The following is a 13,251-nucleotide window of genomic DNA, read 5'->3' on the forward strand; positions in this document are numbered from 1 at the left end:
GGACTGTCTCTCCCAAGGCCGTCAGTAGTTCCAATGGAATGTTGTCTACTCCGGGGGCCTTGTTTCGACTCAGGTCTTTCAGTGCTCTGTCAAACTCTTCACGCAGTATCGTATCTCCCATTTCATCTTCATCTACATCCTCTTCCATTTCCATAATATTGTCCTCAAGTACATCGCCCTTGTATAGACCCTCTATATACTCCTTCCACCTTTCTGCCTTCCCTTCTTTGCTTAGAACTGGGTTGCCATCTGAGCTCTTGATATTCATACAAGTGGTTCTCTTCTCTCCAAAGGTCTCTTTCATTTTCCTGTAGGCAGTATCTATCTTACCCCTAGTGAGACAAGCCTCTACATCCTTACATTTGTCCTCTAGCCATCCCTGCTTAGCCATTTTGCACTTCCTGTCGATCTCGTTTTTGAGACGTTTGTATTCCTTTTTGCCTGCTTCATTTACTGCATTTTTATATTTTCTCCTTTCATCAATTAAATTCAATATTTCTTCTGTTACCCAAGGATTTCTACTAGCCCTCGTCTTTTTACCTACTTGATCCTCTGCTACCTTCACTACTTCATCCCTCAAAGCTACCCATTCTTCTTCTACTGTATTTCTTTCCCCCATTCCTGTCAATTGTTCCCTTATGCTCTCCTTGAAAGTCTGTACAACCTTTTGTTCTTTCAGTTTATCCAGGTCCCATCTCCTTAAATTCCCACCTTTTTGCAGTTTCTTCAGTTTTAATCTACAGGTCATAACCAATAGATTGTGGTCAGAGTCCACATCTGCCCCTGGAAATGTCTTACAATTTAAAACCTGGTTCCTAAATCTCTGTCTTACCATTACATAATCTATCTGATACCTTTTAGTATCTCCAGGGTTCTTCCATGTATACAACCTTCTATCATGATTCTTAAACCAAGTGTTAGCTATGATTAAGTTGTGCTCTGTGCAAAATTCTACCAGGCGGCTTCCTCTTTCATTTCTTAGCCCCAATCCATATTCACCTACTACGTTTCCTTCTCTCCCTTTTCCTACACTCGAATTCCAGTCACCCATGACTATTAAATTTGCGTCTCCCTTCACTATCTGAATAATTTCTTTTATTTCATCATACATTTCTTCAATTTCTTCGTCATCTGCAGAGCTAGTTGGCATATAAACTTGTACTACCGTAGTAGGTGTGGGCTTCGTATCTATCTTGGCCACAATAATGCGTTCACTAAGCTGTTTGTACTAGCTTACCCGCGTTCCTATTTTCCTATTCATTATTAAACCTACTCCTGCATTACCCCTATTTGACTTTGGGTTTATAACCCTGTTTACCTCGAAGAAAACGATTTATTGACACATAGTCAGCACGGATTCAGAAAATATCGTTCTTGCGAAACATAACTAGCTCTTTATATTCATGAAGTAATGAGTGCTATCGACAGGGGACGTCAAATTGATTCCATATTTTTAGATTTCTAGGAGGCTGTCGACACCGTTCCTCACAAGCGTCTTCTAACCAAACTGCGTGCCTATGGAATATAGCCTCAGCTGTGGGACTGGATTCGTGATTTCGTTTCTGAAAGGACACAGTTCGTAGTAATAGACGGAAAGTCTTCGAGTAAAACAGTTCCCCAAGGAAGTGTTATAGGCCCTCTACTATCCCTGATGTATGTTTACGACACAGGAATCAATCTAAATAGCCCTCTTAGATTATTTGCTGTCATTACCGTCTTGTAAAGTCATCAGATGACCAAAACGAATTGCAAAATGATTTAGATAAGATATCTGTATGGTGCTAAAAGTGACAATTGAGCCTGAATAAAGAAAAGTGTGAAGTTATTCACATGAGTACCAAAAGAAATCCGTTAAATTTCCATTGCGCGATAAGCCAAATAAACCTCAATGCTGTAAATTCAACTAAATACTTAGGGATAACAATTACAAATAACCTAAATTGGATCGATCACACAGATAATGTTGTGGGAAGGGCTCATATATCTCCTTGGCTCCGAGAGAGAGGTTAACATCTTGTTAGACATCCAGGTCATTAGAGGCGAAGCACCAATTAGAAGGCGTTTGCCAGGGACTCTAGAAGAAACTATCCCAGCATTCGTCTGAAATCATTTAGGGAAAACCAAATTTAGGATGACCACCCGAGTACGAGTCCGATTTCTTTAGCATTGTAGAAAAATGGTTCAAATGGCTCTGAGCACTATGGGACTACATCCATGCCCGAGGCAGGATTCGAACCTGCGACCGTAGCAGTCGCACGGTTCCGGACTGCGCGCCTAGAACCGCGAGACCACCGCGGCCGGCAGCATTGTAGAACCTCGATCGATAGTCATGTCAGAGGAGAACATTACGAAATGTCCGTTACCTATAGTTAATTATCAACAGATATTGGATACCTTCCTAGAAACTTCTTTCCTCCTTTGGACCACATGCGCTGCCGTGGTATGGGTTATAGTAGTTTTTTGAAGACCGCGAACGAACATTTTGCACCTAGGCTTCTACGTCCTCATGAATATTGAAATACAAGAATATTGTGGGCTACATGGATCGTTCGATGAAATTGAAATACCTATCTATCGAAGGAGTGTAAGTGTGGCGGCTTACACGGCCAAATAATTTAATAAGATTCTTCAGAATTGCTTTAAAACCAATTATGAACTATCGTGGCACAAAAGAATGCCGTTGTCCTATTTAAAATGGCCAGTTCACGAGTCGCGCGAAAGATTTTCCGACAAAATAAAATTCATCTTCTACTCGATGATTTGTCCATTGGCTACAGGCATGTCACGGATTTCTAAGAACTTATTGGAAACTGCAGCTCACGAGTTTATGAGGTCTCAGTTCTATGAAAATGAACTATGAAATCGACTGGTATCACTACAAATGTGGCACTGTAGATGAAGATTTTTTATATATTCTTTTCATGTGAGTACCTATGAAAGCGCGGCTACTGTTATTTTATTAATAAAAGAAATCCTTTGGTATTAAGCTACAATGTCGCACGTACAACAGCGATCTCATCGACACATGCCTCAAAGTTTTCTCACCAAATGGGATGCTGCCTGAGATAAGGTGTCTTGGCTACTGTATAGACAGTCAGGCTCAGATGCCTCAGTTCCTGATCGTTTTGTATTCAAAGGAATTTTTGAATCCTTATCAAGTATAATGCAATGACTGAGCTCCCATTTGCTTAAAGACCGAGAACAGAGGCATTTGAGCCGAACTGTCTATACGACAGATAACACATTTTACCTCAGCTAACTACCCAATTGAAAAACCTGCGAGTGACGTGTCGATGAGATCGCTGTTGTGGTATCTGCAATGTCCTTCGTAGCCGATGTTGCTATTTGAACCAGAGATAGCAGGTTCGACTCCGAACGAGAGTACTTGGCCGGAAAGTGCAAATGAATACAATTTCTGATCACAAGCTGTAGAGAAATGACGTAATTGTTACACCTTGAAGAAGGTGGCTTCGAAACTATTGTTATGATCCATCCGTCAGTGAGGCACATCAAGTTCTTGAGCCATCTGTGCTATTTGAGAGGAATGCTGGCACCAGTTTCAATCCCTCCCTTCCCTCTGGTCGTCGACGATTAGACAAACATACCACTAATATTTGCATTCACTCATAACAAGCACTAAACAATCACACTTGCCACTTTACACTTGCACTTCACTAAGGCAAAAGAACCAATGTATGTAAAAAAAGAAAAAGTTTCCAATTAAACGCCTAAGTCGATCCTAGAATCTCCGAGGTAACAATATCGTAAAGGTTGATTTGTTATTTCGGAGGAATTTTGAGTATATGGGGAACACGCACACATGTATCCCAGCTACTAACATTTCGCATTCTGCCTCCCATACATCTTGTGTAATTATAACCATGTTGGAATCTAAGCAAGCAAGCAAGCAAGCGCGCACACACACACACACACACACACACACACACACACACACACACACACACAGACAGACAGACAGACAGACAGAGAGAGAGAGGAGACTATCTGAAAAATCCGATAATATAACGATTATTTCTAGAACATAAACGCATACTAGCATTGTATTATTAACTGCACCTTACTGTCCTAGGATATTAAGAACTGCAGAACATTTTAACTACTAATAAGATGAAGATAAAAGACTAATTATGTTTAATTCACAGCAAAAAGACGTAGTCAGGTTGTTGGGCTAACCGTGGACAAACTGATGCTTCAGCACGACCAACCCGCCGAGCAGAACGTCCGACCAACTGCGCTGCCAAATGTTGCTGACAGTCCGCGGCTGAAGATGTTACTGGCTGCTGGCAGCGGCGCCTCGGCACTTCTTCCGGTCCTTGAGAAGAGGCTGTTAGATTCCAACGACGTCGCAACTCCTGGTGGCAGTGATGTCAATTGGGACCCCCACAAACGGCTACAATTCCCGACGTCTCACCATCACCAGGCTTCGTGTCCGCCTGCTGAGCGCCAGCCTCTGAATCAGTCACCCCAGCAGATGTCTGCACTGTCGCATCCACCAGCAAACGCTGTAGCTTTGTACGAGCAGCTGCCGCCGCCACATCAGGCAGAGCCACCACCACTAACAACCCATTCAGTTCCACCAGTGCCATCACGAGCCCAGCCAGATCCGCCAACACCAGGAGCAGCAGCAGCAGCAGCAGCAGCAGCTAAACAAGGTCCCGCAACCTCACCGCCGCTACATCAGCGAGGTCCTCTTCCTCTACCTCTCCCTCCTCCTCCTGTATCACCATCACTACCACTATCTCAACCAGGTCCACCACCACCTCTAACACAACCATCACCACAATCTCCACCACCACCACGTCAGCCTGGCCTACCTCTACAGCCAGCTCGCTCAGATCCTCAACAATTATCAACACAACCGGAACCCACGCCGCACCACCAGTCACGGAAGCCGCCGCAGCCATCGCAAAAACGTGAGGAGTGTCCTACTGCAGCAACATACGCCGAAGCGAAGACAAATCACATGTGTGAAGAGTGTGGCAAGTTCTTTGCCACAAAGACGTCGCTTAAGGTAAGATTCGTAAATAGAATTTCACGTTCTCTAGTCTGCCGGTCGACCACCAGCACCAATACCAGCGGAAGATTGTGCATTCTTTGACGGATCCGATAAAAGTGAACGGGGGAAATGTTCTGGTTGTGATTGGGACCGTGAGTGTGAGCTGCACAATTCGAGAATCGAGGTCTGAATTCCAATCCAGTACACAGCCTTCATCTGTCGTGAAGTTTCAGTACAGTGTTCATTATGCTAAAAAGTGAAACTTTCATTCTGGAAGCAACTAACAGACTGTGGCTAAGCCGTTCTTCATCATACCGTTTCTCCTGGATATGTTATACTAAAAAGTTTGCATTGGAACAAAGTCCTCAGAATTCGGGAAGTAGGAGAGAGACACTCTGGGATTAAAGTCATGGCTTGGGTCTTGAATTATACTGTATTAGGTTATTCCGTGATAAATGCTTTGGCGCCAAATTTAATTTTTTAGGATGAGAAATATTGCAGTTATAATGAGGTTCCGTACCTGTTATTCCACTCTCAGTCAACCTTACATTTAGATATAATCAACGCTACAGAGAACTAACTCGAGAAATTGAAACACTGGCAGTTAACAGAAAATGATAAACCAATAAACACTAAAAGTTAGTATGTGTGAAACTTCTTGGAGGATTAAAACTGTGTGCCGAACTGAGAATCTAAATCAGGACCTTTGTCTTTCACGGTCAAGTGCTCTGCCAACTGAGCTACCCAAACATGACTCACGCCCTTTCCTCAAAGCTCCTCCATCTGTGCAGTTAGTTACGGTCGTGCACTGTCATCCATAAAAATGAAGTCAGGTCCGAATGCACCCCTGAAAAGACGCACATGAAGAAGGAGTACAGCATCACACGAACACAACGGTGAACACAGTGTGTTCAGAGATTTGGAGGTCAGTACGCCAATGCTGTGTTATGTCTGCCCACACCATAGCACCTGGACCACCAAAACGATCATGTCCGACAATGCTGGACGGACCCTTGTATTGCCAGAGTTGAGAACGCGTAATGCACCTAGGAACATGATCGTTTGGTGGTCCAGGCGTTGTGGTGTGGGGTGGTATAATGTTTCATGTGTGTACTGGCCTCCAAATCCTTGAACACGGTATACTCACCGGTCAACGTTCCTGTCCGTTCCCCAGACTTAAATACAATCTAACGCAGTGGCTCCCAATCTTTCTTAGACCATACACCCTTAGGCCAATCAGACATTAGTACCGCCGCCGCCCCCCTTCCCCGCATTATCATCAAATTAAGTACCCAACTAAACTGTAGAATGAAAAATATTTCTTGGAACATTCTTATTTTTAAAATGACGAAAGATGAATGACATTTAGTGTGTGTGTGTGTGTGTCTTTGTTTGTGTGTGTTTTAGAATGAATGATGAAGCAATTTGTGGTGCATGGCAAGTGCTACCCACAACTCCTCAGATAAGAAAGCTAACTCTCCACAGCGAAACGGCCGGGTTGGGGATTTTCTCTGCCCGGGGAATGTGTATTTGTGTTGTCCTCATAATTTCATCATCACCATCATTCGCTAGATTGGACTGTGTAAAAAAATTGGACTGTGAAAAAATTGAGACTTTGTAAGGGCGCTGATGACCGCGCAGTTGAGCGCCCCACAAACCAAACATCATCATCATCATCACCATCATCATCACCATCCACGTGCAGCAAAACATACCTCCCCTGCACTACTCCTCTCTATTGCAGCATTTGCTTGACTTGCATACTGCAATCCCATTTCAAATCAAACAAGTTACGATGTGTGCACTATCCTTACTGTTTGTGAATCACTTGATTGTTGGACTCTTTCTCATCTGGCAGAAATTGGATGACTTCAGGCTGTTAATTCTTTGTGTCTAGCTAGTCTAATAATAATAATAATACTGCGTACAGCCTTATGTAGGTACTGCTGTGTCGTGCTGTCAATTAATTCATTTATCTCTTTCGAAGCGAGTAATGAAGCAATTTCTGGACGATTGCAGGTACTACCTACAACTTGGAGAAGACATTTTCTTGAGATTTTTAGCATTTGTTACGTATATGTCTGCTTTTATCATCAACAATGCATGGGACAAAGCACAACATACGTGCGTAGTGGGTAGACTATGTGAGAAACCTCCACCGGATAATGCTACTAATTGAGAAAAAGCAACTATTCAAAACTTATATAATCAGTATTATAGTCTTACAAAATTGTTATAATAGTAATGATCTTTTGAAAATAATTTAGTTCCGTTACTGAACAGAATCGAATAGTCTCGTTTTTACCCCTCAAAAAATTTCATTTTATCGCTCAGGGTGTAGTTAACCCAGGCTGGAAACCACCGTTCTAGCACTTTTGGGGTACGTTGGGAGTATGCAGTAGTGTCCGTGGTGGTCATACGGCCTATTACAAATCATATCCCGCCCTTTTTAAGGTCCAGGGAACCATCATAAATCGCAACGACTTCGGTGTAATTACTGTCTTTGAACAAAACTGCCAATTCTGTTCGTTTAATTGTGTATTTCTTTCAGTTATCTTCTGTACTCTATTCCATCGAGCAATGGTACTTGACCATGACCATCATGTGAAAGCTACTTTCGCCTTAAGTTTTGCCCACCGATAAATACAGGGTGAGGCAAGACGTAACGTCCCTGTCGAAATGAGGTTTTCGGCAAATAATAGTATGCTAAGTGGTATGTATTTTGTCATGTGATTAAGAGTCTTAAATTTTGTATCGATCGAGGTATTGAAGCAAGTATGATTTTTTTAAAAAAATAGAATCATATACTTTTTTAACGGCATCCGAAAGCATTGAAAAAGTGCAGTGTTAACATTGAGACTGGAACTCTTTGCAAAAGAATCCGAGAAACATTCTAAAACTGACAGTCAAGTCGGCTGGTATCAGCTGTTGCGCTGTGAACACGCTCATGCCAAGCTACTTCGTTTTATCAAGTCTTTCGACTGTTCACTGGCGTGCACTGCAGTGTTTACAGGAACTGTGTCATCTGTCGGTAGCTCATTTCTGCTTCAACATTCCTTGCAAGCAGACATGTACACCAGGGAGTAGAAGTTAGACATGCTATTTTTTTACGGCAGATAGCGGCGCGAGATGTATTGCCAACGAAAGTGGGATCAGCCGGTGTCTCATTCGCATCTTGCATCTGTCACCACACCAGGCGCTCGGAGGACGTCACTTCGAAAGTCATATAAAATTTTGTTGGATTACTCTGTATCGCTTGGGAAACGACTCCACGTTTTTCCAACGTGTACTCTTTACCGACGAAGCTACGTTTACAAATCACGGTAATGTAAATTCACGTAACAAGCACTACTGGGCAGCTGAAAATCTACTGGCTTCGTCAGGTATAAGAACAATGAGCGTGAAGCGTAAACCTATGATGCGGCATCATAGGAAATTCCATTGAGGGATCTTACTTCATCCCAGGGACGTTACTTGGAAAAACGTATGCGCATTTTTTACGAACATTTTATCTGTACTTCTAGAAGAGGTACCACTGAATAAGCGACAGTGTATATGGTTCCAACGCAATGGCTGCCGAAAGATGCAACGCAAATACTACATGAAAAGTTTCCTGACCATTGGATACAATGGAATTCTGCAACACAATGACCGGCCCTGATCTGACTCCTCTTGATTTCTTTCTATGTGTTGCATCGAAATATCATGAAGCAGGAACTACTCCAGAGGGTATGCGCCGTCGAATCGTCATAAATTTACAGCATATTACTCACTGTGCTTTCATGTATTCATTTATCTCGCGAACGGCATTGCAATCGATGATAAACGATTTACACACATACTTACTCGTAAGTAAAGTGCAAAGCATTCATTTTGTGGGTGAATGTCGTCAATCATTTTTAATACACTACTGGCCATTAAAATTGATACACCAAGCAATGCAGATGATAAACAGGTATTCATTGGACAAATATATTATACTAGAACTGACATGTGATTACATTTTTACGCAATTTGGGTGCATAGATCCTGAGAAATCAGTACCCAGAACAACCACCTCTGGCCGTAATAACGGCCTTGATACGCCTCGGCATTGAGTCAAACAGAGCTTGGATGGCGTGTACAGGTGCGGCTGCCCATGCAGCTTCAACACGATACCACAGTTCATCAAGGTAGTGACTGGCGTATTGTCACGAGCCAGATGCTCAGCTACCATTGACCAGACGTTTTCAATTGGTGAGAGAACTGGAGAATGTGCTGGCCAGGGCAGCAGTCGAACATTTTCTGTATCCAGAAACGCCCGTACAGGACCTGCAACATGCGGTCGTGCATTATCCTGCTGAAATGTAGGGTTTCGCAGGGATCGAATTAAGGGTAGAGCCACGGGTCGTAACACATCTGAAATGTAACGTCCACTGTTCAAAGTGCCATCAATGCGAAAAAGAGGTGACCGAGACGTGTAACCAATGGCACCCCATACCATCACGCCGGGTGATACGCCAGTATGGCGATGAAGAATACATGCTTCCAATGTACGTTCACCCCGATGTCGCCAAACACGGATGCGACCATCACGATGCTGTAAACAGAACCTGAATTCATCCGAAAAAATTACGTTTTGCCATTCGTGCACCCAGGTTCGTCGTTGAGTACACCATAGCAGGCGCTCCTGTCTGTGATGCACCGTCAAGGGTAACCGCCGCCATGGTCTCCGAGCTGATATTCCCTGCTGCTGCAAACGTCGTCGAACTGTTCGTGCAGATGGTTGTTGTCTTGCAAACGTCCTCATCTGTTGACTCAGGGATCGAGACGTGGCTGCACGATCCGTTACAGCCATGCGGATAAGATGCCTGTCATCTCGACTGCTAGTGATACGAGGCCGTTGGGATCCAGCACGGCATTCCGTTTTACCCTCCTGAACCCACCGATTCCATATTCTGCTAACAGTTATAGGATCTCGACCAACGCGAGCAGCTATGTCGCGATGCGATAAACCGCAATCGCGAAAGGCTACAATCCGACCTTTATCAAAGGCGGAAACGTGATTGTAAGCATTTCTCCTTCTTACACGAGGCATCACAACAACGTTTCACCAGACAACGCCGGTCAACTGCTGTTTGTGTATGAGAAATCGGTTGGAAACTTTCATCATGTCAGCACGTTGTAGGTGTCGCCCTAGCTTGTATGCTCTGAAAAGCTAATCGTTTGCGTATCACAGCATCTTCTTCCTGTCGGTTAAATTTCGCGTCTGTAGCACGTCATCTTCGTGGTGTAGCAATTTTAATGGCCAGTAGTGTAAATTGCTTAGTTTATTTAATGAGTGTTCCGTCTAACTAAAATTTCGAGCAGTGTTTGAACACATTCGTCCGACAGCAGGTGGTTTATTTTAAGAAGCATTCAGGCGTCTCCTGGCAAAGACCGGTCAGGTACCTTTTTTTTCTTCAAATCTTAGGAAGTTAATAAAGTACACTCCTGGAAATGGAAAAAAGAACACATTGACACCGGTGTGTCAGACCCACCATACTTGCTCCGGACACTGCGAGAGGGCTGTACAAGCAATGATCACACGCACGGCACAGCGGACACACCAGGAACCGCGGTGTTGGCCGTCGAATGGCGCTAGCTGCGCAGCATTTGTGCACCGCCGCCGTCAGTGTCAGCCAGTTTGCCGTGGCATACGGAGCTCCATCGCAGTCTTTAACACTGGTAGCATGCCGCGACAGCGTGGACGTGAACCATAAGTGCAGTTGACGGACTTTGAGCGAGGGCGTATAGTGGGCATGCGGGAGGCCGGGTGGACGTACCGCCGAATTGCTCAACACGTGGGGCGTGAGGTCTCCACTGTACATCGATGTTGTCGCCAGTGGTCGGCGGAAGGTGCACGTGCCCGTCGACCTGGGACCGGACCGCAGCGACGCACGGATGCACGCCAAGACCGTAGGATCCTACGCAGTGCCGTAGGGGACCGCACCGCCACTTCCCAGCAAATTAGGGACACTGTTGCTCCTGGGGTATCGGCGAGGACCATTCGCAACCGTCTCCATGAAGCCGGGCTACGGTCCCGCACACCGTTAGGCCGTCTTCCGCTCACGCCCCAACATCGTGCAGCCCGCCTCCAGTGGTGTCGTGACAGGCGTGAATGGAGGGACGAATGGAGACGTGTCGTCTTCAGCGATGAGAGTCGCTTCTGCCTTGGTGCCAATGATGGTCGTATGCGTGTTTGGCGCCGTGCAGGTGAGCGCCACAATCAGGACTGCATACGACCGAGGCACACAGGGCCAACACCCGGCATCATGGTGTGGGGAGCGATCTCCTACACTGGCCGTACACCACTGGTGATCGTCGAGGGGACACTGAATAGTGCACGGTACATCCAAACCGTCATCGAACCCATCGTTCTACCATTCCTAGACCGGCAAGGGAACTTGCTGTTCCAACAGGACAATGCACGTCCGCATGTATCCCGTGCCACCCAACGTGCTCTAGAAGGTGTAAGTCAACTACCCTGGCCAGCAAGATCTCCGGATCTGTCCCCCATTGAGCATGTTTGGGACTGGATGAAGCGTCGTCTCACGCGGTCTGCACGTCCAGCACGAACGCTGGTCCAACTGAGGCGCCAGGTGGAAATGGCATGGCAAGCCGTTCCACAGGACTACATCCAGCATCTCTACGATCGTCTCCATGGGAGAATAGCAGCCTGCATTGCTGCGAAAGGTGGATATACACTGTACTAGTGCCGACATTGTGCATGCTCTGTTGCCTGTGTCTATGTGCCTGTGGTTCTGTCAGTGTGATCATGTGATGTATCTGACCCCAGGAATGTGTCAATAAAGTTTCCCCTTCCTGGGACAATGAATTCACGGTGTTCTTATTTCAATTTCCAGGAGTGTAGTTTCTTTCTTTCTTTGAATATCGCTGTTTATCATTATGAAGCATGAATAACAGGTGTTTGTTTCGGCTTTGACAAATAAGAAGCAACCGGGAGGGTTTAAATGGCAAACTGCCTGACCAAACTGTAGCTGTTTCAACAAAAGCCTAGAAACGTACACTCATTTGAAATAGTTTTCCTAAGGCCCATCCGATGCGCCACATGCTAGCATGTGCCGTAGTCCATACCTAACCAAAAATCGTAGCTGACCCTGTATCTATGTCGTATACGAAATGAGGTTTAATCTTGGAAGCGTACGCGTATCTTGTTGCATATACACTATGTGATCAACAGTATCCGGACATCCCCAAAGATTTACGTTTTTCATATTAGGTGCATTGTGCTGCCACCTACTGCCAGATTCTCCATATCAGCGAACTCAGTAGTCATTAGACATCATGAGAGTAGAATGGGACGCTCCGCAGAAGTCACGGACTTCGAACGTGGTCAGGTGATTGGGTGTCACTTGTGTCGTACGCGATATTTCCACACTCCTAAACATTCCCAGGTCCACTGTTTCCGATGTGATAGTAAAGTGGAAACGTCAAGGGACAAGTACAGCACAAAAGCATACAGGTCGACCTCGTCTGTTGACTGACAGAGACCGCCTACAGTTGAAGAGGGTCGTAATGTGTAATAGGCTGACACCCACCCAGATCATCACACAGGAATTCCAAACTGCATCAGGAACCACTGCAAGCACAATGACAGTCAGGCGGGAGATGGGAAAACTTGGATTTCATGGTCGAGCGGCTGCTCATAAGCCACACATCACGCCAGTAAATGACAAACGACGACTCGCTTGGTGTAAGGAGTGTAAACATTGGACGATTGAACAGTGGAAAAACGTTGTGTGTAGTGACGAACTACGGTACACAATGTGGCTATCCAATGGCAGGTGTGGGTACGGCGAACGCCCGGTGAACGTCATCTGCCAGCGTGTGTAGTGCAAACAGAGGCAGTGGTGTTATGGTGCGGTGGTGTTTTTCATGGAGGGGGCTTGCACCCATTGTTGTTTTACGTGGCACTCTCACAGCACAGGCCTTCATTGATGTTTTAAGCACCTTCTTGCTGCCCACTGTTGAAGAGCAATTCGGGGATGGCGATTGCATCTTTCAACAAGATCGAGCACCTGTTCATAATGCACGACCTGTGGCGGAGTGGTTGGACGACAATAACATCCCTGTAATGAACTGGCCTGCACAGAGTCCTGACCTGAATCCTATAGAACACCTTTGGGATGTTTTGGAACGCCGATGTCATTCCAGGCATCACCGACCGATATCGATAACTCTCCTCAGTTCAG

General features: G+C 45.2%; 1 protein-coding gene across 1 annotated transcript in view; it reads left to right on the top strand.

The window, feature by feature from the left end:
• Positions 1–13,251, top strand: part of LOC126199541 (telomere zinc finger-associated protein-like) — a 373,452-nt gene that overhangs the window by 334,946 nt on the left and 25,255 nt on the right. The window contains exon 6 of the mRNA XM_049936462.1: positions 4,217–5,032. Coding sequence (XP_049792419.1) covers positions 4,217–5,032 — 816 coding nt within the window. The remainder of the gene's footprint in view (positions 1–4,216; positions 5,033–13,251) is intronic.

The sequence above is a fragment of the Schistocerca nitens genome, chromosome 8 (genome assembly GCF_023898315.1).
Source record: "Schistocerca nitens isolate TAMUIC-IGC-003100 chromosome 8, iqSchNite1.1, whole genome shotgun sequence".
Classification (NCBI taxonomy): Eukaryota; Metazoa; Arthropoda; class Insecta; order Orthoptera; family Acrididae; genus Schistocerca; species Schistocerca nitens.